This window comes from Drosophila miranda, assembly GCF_003369915.1.
Source record: "Drosophila miranda strain MSH22 chromosome Y unlocalized genomic scaffold, D.miranda_PacBio2.1 Contig_Y1_pilon, whole genome shotgun sequence".
Taxonomy (NCBI): Eukaryota; Metazoa; Arthropoda; class Insecta; order Diptera; family Drosophilidae; genus Drosophila; species Drosophila miranda.
Genome location: NW_022881603.1, coordinates 31,755,575 through 31,776,450, shown reverse-complemented (window position 1 = coordinate 31,776,450; position 20,876 = coordinate 31,755,575). Strand labels below are relative to the sequence as shown.

Sequence of the window (20,876 nt, the reverse complement as noted above, 5' to 3'; positions counted from 1 at the left end):
AATACTTCTTGTCATTCGATAACAAGTCTAACAAGCAATGAACTTTTGCCTTTTGATAATTGAATTTTATATATTGTATTTTATTGTATTGTGTATGTATGTATCTGAAACGTTTTGTGGATCTGAAGCTCCCGATCTGTCGAGAGCTTTGTACATATTTTATACATTAATTGCCCAACAAGCAGCCTAGTTAACGTTTAACAAGAACAAATTAACAACCAATTCGAAGGAAGAAGAAGAAGCCCTCACTGAATCCCATCCCCCTTGCCAATTAGTGAACGAAATTAAACAAAACGATACGATACGAAACGAACAATTGTGAAACGAATTCGTCTCATCGCACTCATCTTTCAAATCGAATCAAATCAATCCAACTCAAGCCGAAAGCAAACCGAACCGAACCGTACCGTACCGTACCGAGATTTCCTGTATAGATTAATGCTCAGAAAAACGCCAAATTTTAACAATTATACAATGTAAAAATTTAATAAATATACAATTAAATATATGTATGTATTATCGTAAGCAAAGTGCGAGGCGATTTACTATGCGCACGAAAAAAGTGCACACTGGAAAACCATTGTAAAAACAAATAAATATTCAACAGAAAATTGCAATAATTTGGAGGCAAAGAGTTTTCCCAGCCTGGGAAAGTATTTCGATTTCATTTCCCTTTCAAGGAGCTCGAGGAGTGTGAGTGACGCGTGGTTTACTTCCGCTTCGGTGTGTCTACCTGTGGGATCCCTGGGAAAAATAAAGTAAATACTTTTCCACATCTTCGAGACCCATCAGACGAGTGAATGTATTCCATGATGCTGAGATACTATGCGTATTCAAAGTGCGTGTGCTTTTGTGTGAGGGAGAGTTCCAGCTAAGCACCGCATGACTTTGTTGTTTGCGAGGATAACTCTATTGTGGCCCCAGGCATTTGGCTGTGGGAAAATCTTCGCCAACAATGTCCCGGGTTTAAGAATTTTTCGCAAGTTAATTTGGTAAATGACAATTAAACATGTTGTTGGGAAACCAGAAACAAAGGATAAAGGTAGGCGCTAAGATATTATCTGAGGATAATGGAAGACCAGTTTTCGCCTCGGGAGCTCGGGATATTTAAACGAATTTATACAAAAATTCAAGTAAATTCAGATTCCCACAGTGGTTCCACAGAACAGAACGAAATCAAATGTAGAAATAAGAGTGATAGCCACACAGGGACACTCCCTCACACACAGATACACAGGAGCACATTCATGGATATCCCACCAAGATATCCCCCCATCCCAATCCCAATCCCAGCTTCAAATCACAGCGCACACAAAGAGAAGAAATCGAGGGATCCGTAGAGACAAGTGGAATGCAAACAGGCGAGACGAGACGGGTCGGGAGGAGCGGGGGCAGACGAGACCGACCTGCTAACAACCACAAAGCAAACAAGCAAAGATAAAGGATCTCAAGGATGTGTGGGAAACATACACGAAACAAGTGCAACGGTATCTGGAAATGCAAAAGGATAATAGCGTAAAAAGGAAATGAAAATTATCATAATTTCGTTTCTCTCTTTCTCTCACTCTCTGCGCGTAGGTGTTGTTGTTTTTCTCACAGCATGGATCGGGTAACAGCAGAGCCTCGGCTCGGATATGACAGTGTGGGAAGGGCTGTGAAGCAGCTAGGGATCCGGAATCCGAATCCGAACATCGCGGGAAGGTGGGGGCGTCCCGCCGCTTAACTGGCGATGCGACGTTCGACAGCCACACGCAAGGCAGCCGCAGGATTGTATCAGGCTGTTGCGGAAGCTATTACGGAAGTGAAATCAAATTTTTCTGAGTTGCTGCTACGGCAGCACCTCTACATTTATACTCCTCCGGTAGACTATGATATGGATGCTGATGCTTTATGGGGCTGGAAACGCTTCCTTCTGGTACCACACATCCACTTTCACCACAAATCCATTACACCCCCGATACGCTTTGTGTAGCGGGTATTCAAATATTAATATAAGCTACAGCTTCCAGCTTATCTGCATGAGACATTGAGACATGAAAACATTAAATATTTGGGATTATTTGTTAAGAGAGATATTGCTGATCACAATTGTTTTTGCTTTTGGTATGAGTATCGGTATATGTTGTACATTCGACGACTCCGAAGTTACGACGAAAGGACGAGGCGCAGCTCGTCTAAGGAAAAGTGCATCAATGTGTGATATATGTTTTGTTTTGTTCCGCTGTCGCTGATTTTTCGTGTGATCACGTGACTTCCAGCTATTTGTGTGTGTTTGAGATGCCAAGCTTTTTTGGCACCTATGTGTTTCAAAAATGAAAAGAGATTTCGGGTTAAACTTTATAATTCGTATTTAATCTTGCTGGCTTAGCGGAAGCCGATTGCTTGCTATTCCCAGATAAACCTTATGCGAGATCGATATGCAACCAATGCGCAGAGGGGTTAGCATAGAACTAAACTATAGACGACGGCGTTAGATCAAAGTGATTGCCGAAGTCGCGGCAGCAGATCAAAGTAGTTGCCGAAGTGGCGGCGGCAGGGAGCCCCTTTAGCGGGAGAGCGCAGCAGCTCTGCAGAACGTCAACGTTTTACAACATAGGCGGCTCTCTCTGCTCATACAATAATAATGTTAAAGTTACGGTTATTCTTCAGCGGCTGGCCCGAACATACTCCCCCCGTTGGGAGCTAGTCTCTCAACAGATTCCTTAAGGGGCAGCAAACATAGCCGAGTGACGGCCCTCCTGATGTTTCCTGAGGATGTCTTCAGGTCAGCGACGCGACACACTCCGTCCTTGCCCAAAACGACATCGACCACTCTAGCCAGTGGCCAACGCATTGGAGGAAGATTTTCGTCCTTCACCAGAACGAGGTCGTTCTTGCAGATGTTTTGCGCGCTCTTGCAAAAGAGTGAGATACTCTTCGCGCCAACGGCTCCAAAATATTTGCTGTAGTTGGGTGACCCGCTGCCAGCCATCCAGACGATTGTAGTTCAGCTTCGTTAGGTCAGGCTCGAGGATTTGCTCATGGGGGCCGCCTAAAAGCAGATGAGCAGGAGTCAAAACGTCTAAATCATCAGAATTTTCTGAAAGCGAGAGCAAAGGGCGAGAGTTAACAATTGCAGTGATCTGACAGATCAGAGTGCGCAGCTCGTCGAAGCTAGCCACAGATGGTCCAACTGAGCGGTACAGGTGATATTTTGCGGTCTTCACGGCCGCTTCCCACAACCCGCCAAAATGCGGAGAGCGAGGTGGGATGAAACGCCAGTCGATCGAGTCAGCCAAGCAGGACTCGTGGACCTCCTTCATATGCGGTTCGCTCAGACAAAGCTTCTTTAGCTCCAGAAGCTCGTTCTTGGCCCCAACGAAGTTTGTCGCATTGTCCGACCAAATTTGACTTGGCCTTCCTCGAGTGGAAGTAAAACGCTTTAGTGCGCCTAGAAACGATGCGGTGGTCAAATCCTTTACGAGCTCCATGTGTATAGCCTTAGAAGTGAAACAGATGAATACGCTAATGTGGCACTTGATCGGAGGCCTCGTGCGGATTTCTGATCGGTAGAAAAAAGGTCCACAGTAATCTACTCCAGTGACTTCAAAAGCTCGAGATCCTTCCAAACGTTCCTTAGGTAGGTCTCCCATGATGTGTTCGACCATGCGCGGCCTAGTCCTGAAGCATCTCACACATCTGCTGACGACCCTTGACACTGCCTTAACACCTCCAATGGGCCAATATTCCAGCCGAATTTTGGATAGCAAGGCGCGAGGTCCGGCATGGAGGTTTCTTTCATGATAATATCTTATCAGCGCAAAGGTAATGGAATGTCCCTTTGGCAGAATGAGCGGGTGCTGAGCGTCAAATCCTAGCGATGAGTTGCCAAGACGACCTCCAACTCTAAGTAGTCCAGAATGATCGATGAACGGGTTGAGCGAACTAATAGAACTGGATTTCATGACTTGACCATTGCGCCGAATCTCCTTTATGTCCATCCACAAATTTGCCAGCTGAATGTGTCGAATTAGAAGATGCGTTCCTTGCCGAATATCAGAAACGGTGAGTCCTGGATGCCTAAGACGATGTATAAATTTATGCATGTAGGCGAATGTGCGCTGCATAGGATAGGATAGGGATAGGATGCACAAATTGTCGGGTGGAGACACTCGTACGCAGCGGTACATTTTACAAATGTCCCCAGTGAGAGCGACTGGATATGTTCGAAAGCGAATCAATATGTTAAACAATGCAGGCTGAATAACAGGGCCTGTCATCATCACATCATTTAGAGAATATCCAGTTGATGTAGCTGCGGATCCGTCGAAAACGACACGGAGTTTTGTCGTCGTACTGTCCTCCTTTAGGACACAGTGATGAGGCAAGAAATATTTGCAGAGACTACGGGAATCAGGGTTGACTTGGTGCATATGATGCAAATCAATGTACTCCCTCATAAAGGCGGAATACCGCTCCTTGAGTGTAGGATTACGCTCCAGTTTTCGCTCCAGACTGATGAACCGTCGATAAGCCTGAGCATAAGATTCTCCTAAACGATCAGTATTGTTATTTAGCGGCAGACGAACTGCATACTCCCCGGATGGCAACCTTGAAAAGTGGCTTACGAAATGTGCTTCACAATCGTCTTCTTCTTTGGTATTCAACCCAGCCTCCACACAATTCTCGACTTCCCAAAACATACGAAGAGTTTTATCCAACCTTGCTTCCATCTCAGCTATCGAATCTGGACAATTGTGCGTAGCCAAAAGCGCCGAGCTTGATACCTTCTGTCCACCGCCAGATACGATCCACCCAAGCCGGGTCTTCTGCAGAAGAGGCAGTCCATCGGTGAGTTTTATTTGCCCTACGCAGAGGAGATCATAAAAAACGCTCGCACCAATGAGAAGATCAACCCGTTGAGGATTGAAAAATGCAGGATCAGCGAGCTGAATGTTAGACGGAATACGCCAATCGGATACATTTACTGTCATACTTGGTTGAGAATCGGTAATCGTGGGGGCGATGAGAGCAGTAAGTGTAGTTGTGTAAGCAGAGGTGCGAGAATGCATACAAATGCTTATGGTGGATCCCTCAGTAGAAACGCTGGGATCGCCCAGCCCAGACACAAGTGCAGACGATTGAGTTCTCCTAAGCTGAAGCTGCTGGGCGAACCTGGATGTGACGAGATGCAGCTGCGATCCTGAATCTAAGATGGCACGACAAGGAACTAAAACGCCAGACCGATTCTTTACGAGAACCACGGCTGTAGCCAGAAGCACGACATCAGAGTGAAGACCTTGGGCAGCAAGAGAGGTAGACGAAGGTAGAGACGAGCTGCTAGCAGAATTTTGAGCAACGGAAAGAGTGTCCGGTTGAACGGCCAGATCGGGAGGAGTAATACCTGGGCAGCCTTGTGTTGTGGGCTGTATACTATCGAAGTGCAACAAACTATGATGCCTACCGCCGCATACTCGACATTTTCCACTATTGCATGCGCGGGTCCGGTGCCCCGGCTTTAGGCAATTGAAGCATAGGGAAAGCTTCTTCACTTCTTTGTGGCGCAGCAACGGTGAGAGATTTCCGAATATCTTGCACGAGTATATTCCATGGCCCGCTGAGTGGCAAAAGACGCATACAGACGGGTCGGCGGAAGAGTTGGAAGCTACAAACGTTTTCTTAACCTGCGTATAGGAATGGTTTTTTCCCACCTGATCGCTAGTAGCGTGTGTCGCTGTAGCATATTCCAACCGCTACATTTTCTGGCAGCGTTGCTGCAAGAATTCGAAGAATTCCTCTGCGGTAGGTATAGCATCCGACGATGTGTGCTCCTCCCATTTGGTTTGCGTCTTCGAATCCAACTTCTGCAGCAGCATGTTGATGACCATGAATCCTGAAATCTCCTCAGCAGTTCCCAATGTCTGCAACGCTCGCATGTGTAAATTGACTGCATCCGAAAACTCCCGAAGCCTTTTAGCAGAAGGCGAGTCTACCCTCTTTAGCCCAAGAATCTTCTTTATGTGTGCCTGGAAAACAAGTCTTTTGTTATTAAAGCGTTTATTAAGTATATCCAGAGCCGCACGATAATTGGCACTGGAGAGCTCTAACGATCGAACCGAATCCAAAGCCGCATCAGCGAGGCAAGAGCGAAGGTTCTGGAATTTCTCGATGTCACTGAGATCCGCATCCGCTTCAATCACCGATTTGAACATTGCCATAAAATCCGAGAACTCGACGTATCCACTAGAAAACTTAGGCACCTTCAGCTCAGGAAGTCGCTGCTTGTGAGCCATGATGATGGTACTATGTCCGGAATGGCTTGGCAGAGTCGTAGAATGGGCAGCGGCGTGTGACTGGCTTGCTTCAACAGCAGCCAGCAACTCAGCTTTCAACGATGTGAAAAGAGTATCGAAGATTTCGCGCAGCTCACTCCCAATCTCGTTTGGATCGAGAGCCTCCAACTCATTATGGGCCTTATTAAATTCCTCTCGAATTTCTGCCAACATATCAAGGCGCACTTCGACTTCCGCGGCGGTCAGCTTATCGATTTTATTCCCCGCGAAGGATTCGCCAAGCCTGTGCAATCGATCATATAATGAGTGACTTTTACGCTTATACAGACTCAGTCTGGAATCAGCCACCACAATATTTCCGCCCACGCCTGTATTCGGATCGTTGTCCATGTTAACCGTTGTGCAATTCGACACAACAACGGAAAATGAAATACCACTTAAGCGGCGATGTATAGACGCGAGAGCGAGAATGCAAGACACGAAAAGTCAAGAACCGCGGCTGCAGCTGCGCAGAGAATGAGAGATTCGACGCTTAAAGTACCGGAATTTGTCTATAAATATTCAAGCCGCACTCTCACTGAATTTGCACTTTAAACTGTTTTTCAACGTGCACCCAAATGTATTTGTTGGTAGTTAAACTACCCAACAACAAAATATTGTATAAATAATAAGTGTTTTAACGGAACGCGATTAAGCAATGGTTTTATATCACGTCGGGGGGTCACCAATTTTTGAGATGCCAAGCTTTTTTGGCACCTATGTGTTTCAAAAATGAAAAGAGATTTCGGGTTAAACTTTATAATTCGCATTTAATCTTGGTGGCTTAGCGGAAGCCGATTGCTTGCTATTGCCAGATAAACCTTATGCGAGATCGATATGCAACCAATGCGCAGAGGAGTTAGCATAGAACTAAACTATAGACGACGGCGTTAGATCAAAGTGATTGCCGAAGTGGCGGCAGCAGATCAAAGTAGTTGCCGAAGTGGCGGCGGCAGAGAGCCCCTTTAGCGGGAGAGCGTAGCAGCTCTGCAGAACGTCAACGTTTTACAACATAGGCGGCTCTCTCTGCTCATACAATAATAATGTTAAAGTTACGGTTATTCTTCAGCGGCTGGCCCGAACAGTGTGTGTGTTCGTGCTTGAAAATTCGTCAAGTTTTGTCCCTTTCCCACTCCATGATGTAATAGTGCAGTGAAGAAGAGAATCAAAAGGGAATGAGTGCTCTCGTTCCAAGTGAAGTTCATAATGGGGTGAGGGGCATTCCCAATAGTGCTGATCTGACTTTCTCTTGATTAGAGTGGCTACACGAACTTCCGCCCTCTTGTGCCTCATCCCATATTAATAAATGAATGCCTAAAATTGTGCTCTTATTGGAAATCATTTAACTTCGTAACTTCGTAGCTCGTCAGACGGTGACTCTCTTCATCAGAAGCGAAGCAAGTTTATGGGTAAGTGAGAAAAGAGACGAAACAAATTATGTTGTTCATTCCATTGATACTTTTATTTTCTTTGTAATTATATTGATGCTGATATGATTGATATTATATATACATACATTATGGGGTCGGGAACGCATCCACTTTGACCGGCCATAAAATCCGAAAGGGGAAACGGCCAATGGGAATGTTAATCAGTTTATAGCTGGCAACTTTATTCAATCACTTTCATTTCCCCTCTCCCCTTCTTTCTATTGCTCAGCGGCCTTCAGCTCCCCTATTGTCCTGGGTATAGCCGAACAATCGCTTGAGCATGTTGTAGATAATCATTTGTCGCGTCACTTCCGCCTCGTACTGCATGTAGTCCTTGAGGCGATGCTGCTTGTACAGCTGATCGAGCAGATCGAACAGTTCCATTTCGAGGGCTCGCAGAGGCGCCTCCAATTCGGGTGTGTGTGTGCCAGCGACCAGGGCATGCATGTAGATCGTTGAGATCTTCTCATCCAAGCCTCATCCAAGGAATTCAGTGTCGCATCCTGCGGATCGTGCAGGAGCTTACGGGTCCGGTCAGCCTCGGCGAGGCCCGATATGTGTGCCACCGATCGTCCGAATCACTTGCCAAGCAGACCAGCGGCAAGATAGCCACAATTAGAACCGTTCGCCATGTGAAATGTCTGTACTGCATGGCGAAAATCTGTATATTTATTCGAAAAACTTTACTATAGCTTCAACACACGCCTGAGGATCACTGCGTGCTCTGGTCTGCAATAACTTTTCGCGTTTAGCACGCTGAACGAGTGCCTTCTCCTTATATACTGACAGATTGCTTGGGGGACCCTGTAATGGGCGGCTTATCTGTCTAGTTGATAAGGGTTATTTCCTCAGCATAGATAGTGCGAATGCAACTTCCGTTTTCTAGTAGGGTTCAAGATCCACATAGGTCAGGAATTGTTCAAATAAAATGCATTTCAAGTTCCCATCTCACAGTAATAATGCTAGAAAGATCGAATATCAATGGGTATGGTGATAATTTTAAGAAATGTGATCCGATTTTTGCATGTTTTTGAGCATTTATCATTTATTTTCACTCATTTTCCGTCATCTACGTTGTCGGGTCTACTACAAATTATGCTTAAAAAACTTTATAATAAAATACTATAATTGAAACGTGAGAAACACTATAGTACAAGGAAATCTACATAACTTAACTAAAACATCCGTTAAATGATCATTTTAATAGGAAGAGAAATGACAAAAACATCTTTAGTCAATGAACTACATAATAGTACAAGTGTTTAATATACAAATTCTTAAATGAGAATTACACAAAAAATATATAAAATCACAGCTGAACTTAAAATAAAGAAAGCAAAACATAGAACATGGAAAAACCATACATATATATAGTATTTATAGATATCGTATCGTATAGAAACTTAATGGGTTCTAAAGTATTTGTTGTTGTTGGTTGGATTTTCGAATAATTGCGATGAAATAACAATTTGAGGGTAAACTTAACATAAAACTTTGTCGTCATCATTCTACTTCTCATACATCATCGGTCATCCATATCTGACTCCTCAGATGTGGGATTACGATTACGATCGATAGATCGATCTACCAGGGCCTCCAGGCGGAACTGGACTTGTCGATGGCCGCGGCCAGGAACTTCTTAGACGAGGGTTCGTCCAACGAACAGTCACTAGAATCGGCCTCCGGCTCCGCCTCCGCCTCCGCCTCTGCCTCCCGTTCCCGCTTCGCTGGTCCGCTGGTGGAGCTCACTTGCTGCTGCTGCAAGTGGACCAGGGAGCGCGAGCATCCGCTGCTGTCGTGGCTGCCGGCGCTCAGATTGAGCGATCCGCTCGTGTTGAACGATGTCTCGGCGCTGGTCGGCGGCGGCGTGGAGAAAACTCCGGCGAAACTGTGCTTCTCCAGCACATCGACGGTCGGCGAGGCGGCCCGGGACTCGTCGCCATGGCTGGACATCGACGAGATGGGACTCAGGGGGGGACTGCTGGTGGGAGTGTTGCTGCTGTTCTTCACCGGCAGCTGTGTCTGAGCCGGGATCTGTGTGTGGCTTGGGATCTGGCCAGTGGGTGCACCCGCACTGGGAGGCTTGCTGAAGGCGCTCAGTCGGAAGCTCTGTGCGTAGTCGCTGAGATGGGTGGGATTCGCAATGTTGGCCAAGGCGGCGCTGGCCGGTCCTCCCGCCGTGGCCGCTGTGACTGGCCAGACAAATGGTCCCGCTGGTGGAGCCGTCGCTCCCGCCGTATTGGGCATGATCAGGGCAAACTCCCCGGATGGCAAGCGTGAGGGGATCAGCTGGAGGCCACCCATTTGTATGGATGGCGGAGTGGTCTCCGTCCGACTGTTGTTGTTCAAGTCCTGCGGCAGAGAGGGGAACAGGGGAGCGGCGGCGGCGGCAACGCCACCCACGGCGGCTGGGAACAGTCCGGCGGGCATTTGTCCCCGATATCCGCTGCTGAAGTTGCTCATCGAGCCAATCTGCTCCAGACTGTTGGCACAGTTGTTCAGATGGGCATTCAGCCGCTGGCGCACACCCGTGTCCACGTCCAGCTGGCTGACGTAGCGATTCACCTCCTCGGCGCACTCGACGAAGCCCGTCTTGAACTTCTGCACCACTCCGGGGTCCGTCTGGATGGCCACGTTCAGCTGCTGGCGCTGCACAGACTGTAAATGCTTCACCGTCATCTCGAGTATGTCGGCCTTCTCCAGTTTGGTATGGCGTGCCGGCTGAAACGGGAGGAGAAAAAGGCCAAGATAATGATGAGTTGAATGTTGAAATTAAAGCAAAAGGATGGGTGTGTAGTGGGGTGGGGTGGTGTGGAGTGGGTCTAAGCCAAAGCAGAAGCCGCCGACGCTGCCGCTGCCGTCAGGCTAATTGTTTTGCCGGAGATGAGATCCCACATTCGCTGCTGCAGTCCCTATAACATGTTCAATGCCTGGGAAAAAGTGAAGTTAAGGAGCACGTTTCGTGCCTCATATGTCCAACTATTCGTGTGTAATCTCTGCCCCGGCCCTGGCCCCGCCGCCCAACTTTGGGCCGGACCACTCTGCAAATATCACACGACCAAGGTGAGATACAACAGCAACAAGAAAGGAACAGCCAGCTTCGATAGCCGAGGCATTTGATACCCTTGCTCAGAGGGCCTATAGATATTCTACAAAATATAGAGCCCCGATATTGAGGGTTTCGAAACGGACAAACGGATAGACTTGGATCAAGAATACATATATGCTGAACACATTAAATTCAATTTCTTCCCTGCTTTGGAGTACCTTTAGAAAGGGTAAAAGAACAATATTCGTTCTCTGGTCTTCTCCCATTCTCTGGCCCTTTCCCTTTCGCTCTGCTGGCCCTCCCTGTCTGCCTGCCTGCCCGGCTGTCTCTTTCTCGCGCTCTGGGGACTGCATATTTTAGCAAAAGTTTCCCACGCAGGTCGCCCGCTTCTTTCGTGCTCCTCTCCCCCTGGGGGCCCCCTTTCCCGCTCCCACCAACTGGCTGGACTTGTCTGAATCTTTTGTTTACTTTTGCTCTTTTTCCATTCCCTTCAATGTCTTTCTTATTTGATTTTTTGGACCTCATTTTCGTCGTCATCGCCCCGGTTGGCCTCCCTCCATCGCACTCCTGCGCAGAATTCTGCGGCGGCGAATTTTGTTTTATTTTCTTTTTCTTCTCACACAGCAGGATCCCCTAAAGAAACTGGTCTCGGTCTGTCTGTCTGTCCGTCTATCGATTTCAGCGTAATTCCTCGACTTGTTAACACTTTTTGGTCTCCCGACGGACTCCTACTCCGTCGGCTCTCTCTTGTAATGATCATCAATAAAATGTAATACTCAATTAGATTGTTGACTCTGCCTCTTGAAGGAGTTCGTTTTATCCCATTTTTTGTGTGATCCTTTTGTGCTCTTGCCGCCGCCGGACACTTGAGTGTGTGTGTGTCTCAAGGGGGTTTTTTTTATGTGGGCCCGGACATAATTTATTGGGAAAGTGAACTGATATTGATCGGTGGGCCCTAGTTTCTAAATCACTGCCTCAGCCCTTTGTTCATTTCTCTTTGGGTCAAGTCGATTTAACGGGTAATACTTACGTCTTTCTTCATGGCCTCCAGTATGAGGGATTTCAGCTCGTTCAGGCAATGATTAATGCGAGCCCTGCGACGTTTCTCCATAATGGGTTTGTTGGTCTGTAAAATGGTTGAAAGGAAATTGCATTACTGAACTGAAATTTAGGTCCTTTAAATCATTTTTTCTTCTCAAATTGCACTCCATCTCACTCACTCACCTTTCTCAGCTCGGCCTTAGATAATCCATTGGGATTGGACATACGTCCGTTGCTGCCATAGCTGTCGCTATATCCATTCGAGCAGTCGAAGTCGTCGTCCGAATTGAGATCGTGTTTGTAATCCATTTTGATCTTGTTTTCAATTTATTTTTGGTATATCCAAGATATTGTGGTAATCCAAAAGCTGAACACTTTTTTTTTTGGTTTTTGCTTCGTTTTTCTTTTCACAACACTAAAACTTTGGTTCAAGTACGAATTGAGTTTCAACAATTATTGCACGTACTTTTTGCGATTGTCGGCGACAAAACAAAAACTTAACAAATCTTCGCGTTTTGTTTCATGCGGAGAGGGCGAGCGGCAGAGAACCGCGCACACGAGACGAAAAAAGGATAATGATCCTCGACCGATCACGGCTGCCGGTTTTGTACTGTGCGATACATTCGGGCGGCCGTTCTGTCAAATCCACTCAACCACTGTACTCGGTTTTGTTTCGGCTCAAAGGCCACATAGTCCTCGACCGATCGAGGCGCTGAACAAATACGAAACGAGTCCCGACCTGAGCCGAACGACGTCTGATTACCTGAACGGACGTTCAGCAGAGGCGAAAGAAGAGCGCGAGTGCGAGCGCTGGTACCCGAACCGGTTCCCACTCGTGTTCTCTGTATTTTGGGGTGGTTATGCAGACAGAAATTCCAGTGCAGTCGGCATTTCACTCGAGCGGCGAGTGAGTGAGAAGAATTGAATTGAGTTGAGTGGAGAACCAGTCGAAACGTTGAGCACTGGTTCCGCGACTTTACATATATATGTACATGTATATGTGGTATTCTGTGAGTTGAAATGAGAATTTTCGAGTCAAATTATGGCGAGGCTAGGATCGGGGGATTACCCAAGATCTTAGCTTAACCAAATAAACGATCCCAAGTCCAACACAACATTCAGACCAAAGCCAAGTCATTAAGGTAGAGGCGGCCAGCTGGCAAATATTTGAAAATATTTGTGCACTCGAATCTCACCCTTGGAGGGGATAAAGCAAACTTAATCAATGCCCGTTCAATGATTTGCAATTCATTAAGGATGGAACTCCTGGGCAATTGTTCGGTGTTGTCTTCTGCGCTCCTGGAGACAGGGCGCAGCTGTCTCGCGCAACCCCCGAGTCAACGACAACCCAACCCCCTTGGAAGACGAAGGTCTTTCTGCCTGCTCCTAGCCGCATCATATAATCTTGCAAGGGGGTTGCTCTGGGCTAGGGCTAGGGGTCCGGTTTGGGTACGGGGTCAATCATTACCGAAGCTTACCTGATTTGGCCAGTTTTTATGACCGATCACTGTTCTTGGTTCGTGCAGATTTGCGTCCTCAAGCCAAATTTATTACTTTACAATGTTGGGAGGATTAAGGCCAAAGGAGTTGACAATAACCACGGGGCCATGCGTCAGCTGACAGCTGGCGAATCTACCTCTGGATTGGGACTTAGATTGGGACTGTGGTGGGGAGGCCGGATCGTAGGTCGTAAATGTATTGCGCCGACTGGCAACTCTGGTTATGCAAAGCAACATCTCACTCAGCTGCCACGCATTTGGCTCGAGCAGAGATCCCAGCATGGACTGGGCTACTGGGGTGATCACCCATGTGCCATCCGAGCCCATCCATCCATCACATCACATCACTTACGATCATTTCCAGCGTTCATATAGAGTGTCAGCTTTCATGAATTGAATAAATGCTGGTTTTAGTCGTAAACTTTTTGTGGTTTTTCGGTTGACAGTCTCAACTATTCAGATCCCGTGATCATTCCATATAACAGTGATTACTTTCGGGCCAAAAAGTTCCCACGAAAACCCAATAAAAATCATGATCAACAGAACGGCAAAATATTGAAGGAAAAAAATGAAGAAACCTCAAGCTCATCAGACACATGTGGATGTGTGATGTGGATCAATCGTCTGGCAAAACGTGCAGCGGAGGCAGTGGAGGCAGCGGAGAGTCCCCTCCGATCACACACTCTGCTGCCTTCTTGGGAAACCAGACAGACACCAAAGCAGAAATTCTATAGGGAGGAGCAGAGGTAGAAATCAAAGTTCAATATCAGCCCCAAAACAGTTGCTTTGGCTTCCTTTTTTGTTTCGTTCTCCTTTAAGAGTATTCCTTGGCAAGGGATCAATGTAAATGCCATTTAGTGTGGCACGATCGCTGATGATCGCCAAGCAGAGTGTATTTGTATCTGTATCTCCTTCTGTCTCAGCCTTTGGCTCCATATCCGTCTGCGTCTTGATCTTCATTTCGGTTTCTTTTTCTTTTTCGGGGCTTCCATCCCTCAGTTTGGATGCGTTCCCAACGCACTATTTACACATTAAAATACTTTAATTTTTATTGTACAGCCGGTCGGAGCTTCGATCTGTCGATCAGTGACGATCTACTTCCCCTTTTTTAATCAACTCCGAAGGTGGAGCACATGGGGAGGGAGAGAAGAGACCTTTCTGTGCTGTGGGAACTGCAGTTATTACTTGGGGTGTGGTGTGTGCTGCTCTCGTAGATGCAACGCCCCCGCCTCCCCATCATCCGCCCTCATCCAGTCCATTCAGTACCCAAAATAATGAGCATGAAAAATATGAAACGGTAGCAAATGTGTGAACTGATCTGATCCGAGCCGCTTTACTCCGACGATCTGAAGTGGGGTTGGTGTCGGATGCGATGCTGCCTGGCCAAGATATGTATATGTTGATTTAAATGAATTTCTTGTTGATTTTTATGGCGCTTAGTCGCGACTTGCATTCGTGGGGGAAACCTGAGTGAAGTGTGCGGTCTGCGGGGCATTAGACGTCGTGACAGCGACCCGGGGACAACAATATTTGATTATTTTTTGTGGTAGATTTTATTTTTATGAATTTGATAAATGGCCAGCATGGAGTTGGGCTAATAACTGGGAAAGTTTTTTCCTGACAGATGCCAGAAAAAAGGGGGAATAAATGCGGGAGTGTTTTCTTTTTTTATACGGAAATATACTCTCCTCTCAAAGCAGAGGAGTGGGGACTACCTATTGACCTCTTGGTTTAAATGGGCTTAAGATTTTTGATATAAATTCTATTTTACTCAAGAATACAGAGCTACCTAACCAGCATTGGGGATCCTGTGATATCCCTGAAGACCAATGATCTCATTAATGGGCGTTCCGTTCCGTAAGTCATGGTAACGGTCAGTTTTGCCGATCATCTCCAACATTTGCACTGCATATGTGGCTCCTGCTCTCGTGCCACATATTCGCTGCACAGCTGCTCGTCTCCCTCCTCAGACCCGTCTATGATAACAATGGAATTACAGTCCGGAGTACGGACAATGGACGGCGCTAAGAAAACTGACTTTCTAGGGGACAAGCGGGGTTTGGTTTTTCTTTTGCCGCTGCCAAACATCTTACATCATCGCAGAGAAGATGCGACGATTCCTAGAGGCAGACGCGGCATGGATTTTGGATGAAGCGTGCCTGATGCGAGGCAGCTGCTGCTGCTGCTGCTGGATGAAGGGTTGCCGGGGGATTAAGTGCGATCATTTTGCTGTAAAGATTTGCGGTTGCCACTGATTCGATTCCCCGTGGGCCAAAGCCACTGTAACTGCTCCTACCTTACGATAAGTACAGTCAGACCCCGGGGGAAATCAGGCGACACACACGAACAGAGACCAACAACTGGGCGTCATATCAATTCATAAATGAATAAAAACTCCGAACGGAGCTAAAATTAAAACTAGGACCAGAGTCGAAGTCGAATAATGTGAGAAAAAATGTTCTCACGATCACCTTTGAAGTCGGAACAGACGGCACATGGAAATCCACGTGCAAAAGGGGGAAGTGAGCAAGCAAGCAAGGAAGGAAGGAACCGAACCCTCCACCATACCACGCCACCATCATCCACCAGGCCTTGCGGTAGGAGGAGGCGGAGTAGGACGCAGGACCCATGGCTTTGGTGGTGGTTGGTGGTGGTTGTTGTTGGTGGGCACGGCCCCCTTCCCTACTGCCCGCCCGACTGTGCCTGTCACCGTTTGTCCTTCTATTCCATAGAGTGCATGAGAATTAAAATTATACACGCACACACACGCGCCCTCAGTGCAGTGTGCACAATCAACGGGCTTTGTCTGCGGCTGTGTGCATGTGTATCGGCTTGCAAGCGGTTCGGTCCGATAGGGATAGGGTGGGGGGACAGGACGACGCGAGGCGTGTGTGGGAACTTCTGACGGAGGACACTCGAGCATGAAGAGCGCGGGGCGCGGGCCATCATCTGGGAAGACAGGAGGCAATTATTATCCATCCCAATTGTGATGCACGCTAATGTCCTTAATTCCCACACATACAGCTCACGAGGAGCAGCACAATCGCCCACAAGCGGCGTAAGTTTCGAAAATTTCAGGCAATCCCCAGAGGAAATTTAAATAAAACCGAAAATAAACGGAATTATCGCCACTGCTAGAGAGAGAGACGGAGAACGGCAGAGAGATAATCAGCACAAAAACAACAACTCTCTCTCTTTCTTTCTTTTATACGCTCATGCGCAACATGCAAAAAAAACAGCAACGAAACAACACAGCTGCGAAAAGTCAAAGTCATCGAAAACAGATAATTTCTGTGTTGCAGCTGTATATAAGACAGGGAGGCCCACATAAGTGCCCCCATTCACAGCCATATGTATAAACGCATTTCTTTTCCTATTTTTAAGCATTCAAAATGATAAGAACAAGCGATGGTTGTGTGCATGTGCATTGATAAATGTGTATGCGTGTGTCGGTGTCTTTGCATTACTCATGCGCAGTAGCATCTTTCGGTATTTTCCGGACGCGAGAGAGCCACATTCAGTATTTTACCACTGTCACACTAGAAATGTGCGGCGTTTTGTTGTTGTTCTCTCGCTCTCTCGCCCGCTCGCGGAGAAATATTTTGCTGGCTGCCGAGTGATGGTCATACTGACACAGAAAATGCAAAAAAAATAAAAGCAAAAAAAAGTTTAAAAGCGTAGGCGTGACCAACGGTAGAAAAAGCGTTGCGAATAAGAACTGTTGTTGACACAAAAAATACACAAGAGTTACCCCGAGTGCGGCACGCAAATCGAAAGCAAAAGAAAGACAAAATCAGTTAGGCAAAGTCAAGAAAAAGTGTAGCCCTTGGCGGCCATTCAAATGAATAGTCCTCGCTCAAACGCGCTCAATGGCGGCGGCAGCGTCGGCGGCGGCGGGGCTATCTCTGCCCTGCCCAGCACCCTGGCACAATTGGCGCTGCGCGACAAGCAGGCTGCCTCCGTTACCAGCAATGGCAGCAGTGAATCCTCCGTCGGTCGGCCGGCAGTGCAGCCCCCGAGTGTGCCATCGATAGTCGCCAGCAAGCTGGGCGAGTCCACATTCTCATCGGCTGGAGCGCCCTCCAATGGTGATTCCAACAAACTGACTCACGATCTGCAGGAGAAGGAGGTCCAGAAGCCAGCCAAGCCGCCGCTGCCAGTGCGCCAGAAGCCCATGGAGATCGCCGGCTATGTGGGCTTTGCCAATCTTCCCAACCAGGTGTACCGCAAGGCGGTGAAGCGTGGCTTTGAGTTCACCCTGATGGTGGTGGGCGCCAGTGGATTGGGCAAGTCGACGCTCATCAACTCCATGTTTCTGTCCGCCATCTACAATGCCGAGCAGTATCCGGGGCCCTCGCTGCGCAAGAAGAAAACGGTGGCCGTGGAGGCCACCAAAGTGATGCTCAAGGAGAACGGCGTCAACCTGACGCTGACCGTAGTGGACACACCCGGGTTCGGCGATGCCGTGGACAACAGCAACTGCTGGCTGCCCATTCTCGAGTACGTGGACAGCAAGTACGAGGAGTACCTGACGGCCGAGTCGCGGGTGTATCGCAAGACCATTTCCGACAACCGGGTGCACTGCTGCCTCTACTTCATAGCGCCATCGGGCCACGGCCTCTTGCCACTGGACATTGCCTGCATGCAGAGCCTGTCGGACAAGGTTAACCTGGTGCCGGTCATTGCCAAGGCCGACACCATGACGCCGGACGAGGTGCATCCGTTCAAGAAGCAGATACTCAACGAGATTGCTCAGCATAAGATTAAGATCTACGACTTCCCCGCCACGATCGAGGATGCGGCCGAGGAGTCGAAGACCACGCAGAACCTGCGTAGCCGTGTGCCATTCGCCGTTGTCGGAGCCAACACCATTATCGAGCAGGACGGGAAGAAGGTGCGCGGTCGGCGGTACCCCTGGGGCCTGGTGGAGGTGGATAATCTTACACACTGCGACTTCATTGCCCTGAGGAACATGGTGATCCGGACGAATCTGCAGGACCTCAAGGACGTGACGAACAACGTGCACTACGAGAACTATCGCTGCCGCAAGCTGTCCGAGCTGGGCCTGGTCGATGGCAAGGCGCGGCTCTCGAACAAGAACCCCCTCACCCAGATGGAGGAGGAGAAGCGCGAGCACGAGCAGAAGATGAAGAAGATGGAGGCCGAAATGGAGCAGGTGTTCGACATGAAGGTCAAGGAGAAGATGCAGAAGCTCAAGGACTCCGAACTGGAGCTGGCCCGCCGCCACGAGGAGCGCAAGAAGGCCCTCGAGCTGCAGATCAGGGAGCTGGAAGAGAAGCGGCGTGAGTTCGAGCGCGAGAAGAAGGAGTGGGAGGACATCAATCATGTGACGCTCGAGGAGATGAAGCGGCGCAGCCTGGGCGCCAACAGCAGCACCGACAACGTGGACGGTAAGAAGGAGAAGAAAAAGAAGGGTCTGTTCTAAGTCAACCCAGGGGAATGTCTCCTTCTATTTACCCCTCTCAATCCTCCATCCCCCCATCCACCTTCCGCCATCAGCCACCCGATATACTTAAGCGCTAATCTCGAGAACAAACAAAAACTTAACTGATCGCGAATGATAAACATAGCGTAACCCATAAATATACATACATACTTTTAAATATATAGACTACTATAGAAGTGCATACAGAAATATATCTATTGTTGGGCCGACAGCCGCCCCACAAGGCTTTTCCGCACAGCAGTCGCACTCCGAACGCGTTGCATTTGTTTTCTACCTACTATACAAGTACATAAAGCAGTTATTATTGCAGTATTCTACCGATATATATATAAATACACTTATTCAGACCGAACCAACTTGACGACGACGACGAAGAGGAATTTGCCACACCCCTTAAAATTGTACTTAAAAAATACTTAAATATCGCTTAAACAAACAGAATATATGAAACTAAGCAAAAGTGTACGAGTATTTGAACCTAAACATAACGAATAATAACGAACACCATGTAAAACGTATGATATTGATATTGTAATTGTATCTTATACCTACTATGCATAAAGTAAACTCATTTACACACCACTCGAGCACACAAACAAGCGGCAAACAGCAGAAACAACAAAATATACTCTTCAATTTTACAAAATAAAGTCTTCTTTAGTTAAACTACATTAAAAAAAATCGAGGGGGAACGTTGTGAGTTGCTGCGGAGACCGCAACTCTACAGTTATACCCGATACTAAGTCAGTATGGCTCTCCTCCGGCAGACGCCGCTAATATTAAACGACACGACAAGGAGTGCGTGCGAGAGAGACAGAAAATCAGTCTGCGCGTGACGTCGGGGGCTGCGTAGCCACTGCAAATTGATTTGTTCCTTTTGGCTATAAAAATTATCTGATCTGATCCAGATTCAGCAATCCGATAGATATGGTCATTATCTATGATTCTGCGTTTTTAGTTTTCTCGAATGTGCAATATTGTGGATGCAACAGATTTTCGTCCTTTGTGGGGGCGGAAAAGGGTGGGGCGAAATTCTGAGATATACGTTTTATAGTGAGATCTAACAGAAGTGCGGATACCAAATTTGGTTACTCTAGCCTTAATAGTCTCTGAGATTTGTGGATGCCCCAGATTTTCGTCCTTTGCGGGGGCGGAAGGGGGTGTGGCGAAATTTGGACACGAAACGGTCAAGGTCCGATATCACAGGAGTGTGGATACCAAATTTGGTTGCTCTGGCTCTTATAGGTTCTGAGATCCTTGAACTCATATTTTGCAATTGACAAAACCGACCATGAAACCTGTGTGTTAGAGAGAGACAGAGCGAGAAAGAATGAAATTGTTTTCTTGATTCTGGCTATAATCATTATTCGATCTGGTTCAGATTTTGCACTGTAGAAGATATGGTCATCCTCACCGATTCTGCGTTTTTGGTTTTATCGTATCCTTAAAAATGTGGATGCCACAGATTTTCGTTCTTTGTGGGGGCGGAAGTGGGCGGGGCGAAGTTTTGAAATATTTTTGCAGCAGTGAAATATCACAGAAGTCTGGATCCAAAACATCGTTGCTCTAGCTCTTATAGTCTTTGAGCACTAGGCGCTGAAGGGGACGGACGGACGGACGGACGGACGGACGGACGGACGGACGGACGGACAGACGGACAGACAGACAGGGCTCAACTCGACTCGGCTATTGATGCTGATCAAGAATATATATGCTTTATGGGGTCGGAAACGATTCCTTCTGGACGTTACACACATCCACTTTTACCACAAATCTAATATACCCCAATACTCATTTTGAGTATCGGGTATAACGAGGGGGAACGTTGTGAGTTGCTGCGGAGCCCGCAACTCTACAGTTATACCCGATACTAAGTCAGTATGCCTCTCCTCCGGCAGACGCAGCTAATATTAAACGACACGACAAAGAGTGCGTGCGAGAGAGACAGAAAATCAGTCTGAGCGTGACGTCGCGCGCTGCGTAGCCAGTGCAAATTGATTTGTTCCTTTTGGCTATACAAATTATATGATCTGATCCAGATTCAGCAGTCTGATAGATATGGTCGTTATCTATGATTCT

The 20,876-nt window shown here is 47.4% G+C and overlaps 2 protein-coding genes and 1 pseudogene across 2 annotated transcripts; 1 reads left to right on the top strand and 2 right to left on the bottom strand.

The window, feature by feature from the left end:
- Positions 1–7,884: 7,884 nt before the first annotated feature.
- Positions 7,885–8,485, bottom strand: LOC117191380 (annotated as a pseudogene).
- Positions 8,486–8,758: 273 nt separating this feature from the next.
- Positions 8,759–12,450, bottom strand: LOC117191114 (protein deadpan-like). The gene is made up of 3 exons (XM_033396076.1): positions 12,015–12,450; positions 11,821–11,916; positions 8,759–10,462 (listed from the first exon to the last, which is right to left on the bottom strand). Exons 1-3 carry the CDS (start codon positions 12,138–12,140, stop codon positions 9,326–9,328), a joined length of 1,359 nt encoding a protein of 452 aa, XP_033251967.1. The 5' UTR covers positions 12,141–12,450; the 3' UTR covers positions 8,759–9,325.
- Positions 12,451–16,942: 4,492 nt separating this feature from the next.
- On the top strand, positions 16,943–19,469 carry LOC117190735 (protein peanut-like). Its single transcript, XM_033395799.1, has one exon. It carries the CDS (start codon positions 17,172–17,174, stop codon positions 18,774–18,776), a length of 1,605 nt encoding a protein of 534 aa, XP_033251690.1. The 5' UTR covers positions 16,943–17,171; the 3' UTR covers positions 18,777–19,469.
- The last annotated feature ends 1,407 nt before the right edge of the window (positions 19,470–20,876 follow it).

What these genes read in the sequence shown, in the direction of transcription:
- LOC117191114 (XM_033396076.1), bottom strand. Translation starts at nt 12,140, where the DNA reads ATGGATTACAAACACGATCTCAATTCGGACGACGACTTCGACTGCTCG. An exon ending in CTAAGGCCGAGCTGAGAAAG is followed by an intron (nt 11,917 to 12,014) that starts GTGAGTGAGTGA and finishes ACCATTTTACAG; the next exon opens with ACCAACAAACCCATTATGGA. An exon ending in TGGAGGCCATGAAGAAAGAC is followed by an intron (nt 10,463 to 11,820) that starts GTAAGTATTACC and finishes CTCCCGTTTCAG; the next exon opens with CCGGCACGCCATACCAAACT.
- LOC117190735 (XM_033395799.1), top strand. Translation starts at nt 17,172, where the DNA reads ATGAATAGTCCTCGCTCAAACGCGCTCAATGGCGGCGGCAGCGTCGGC.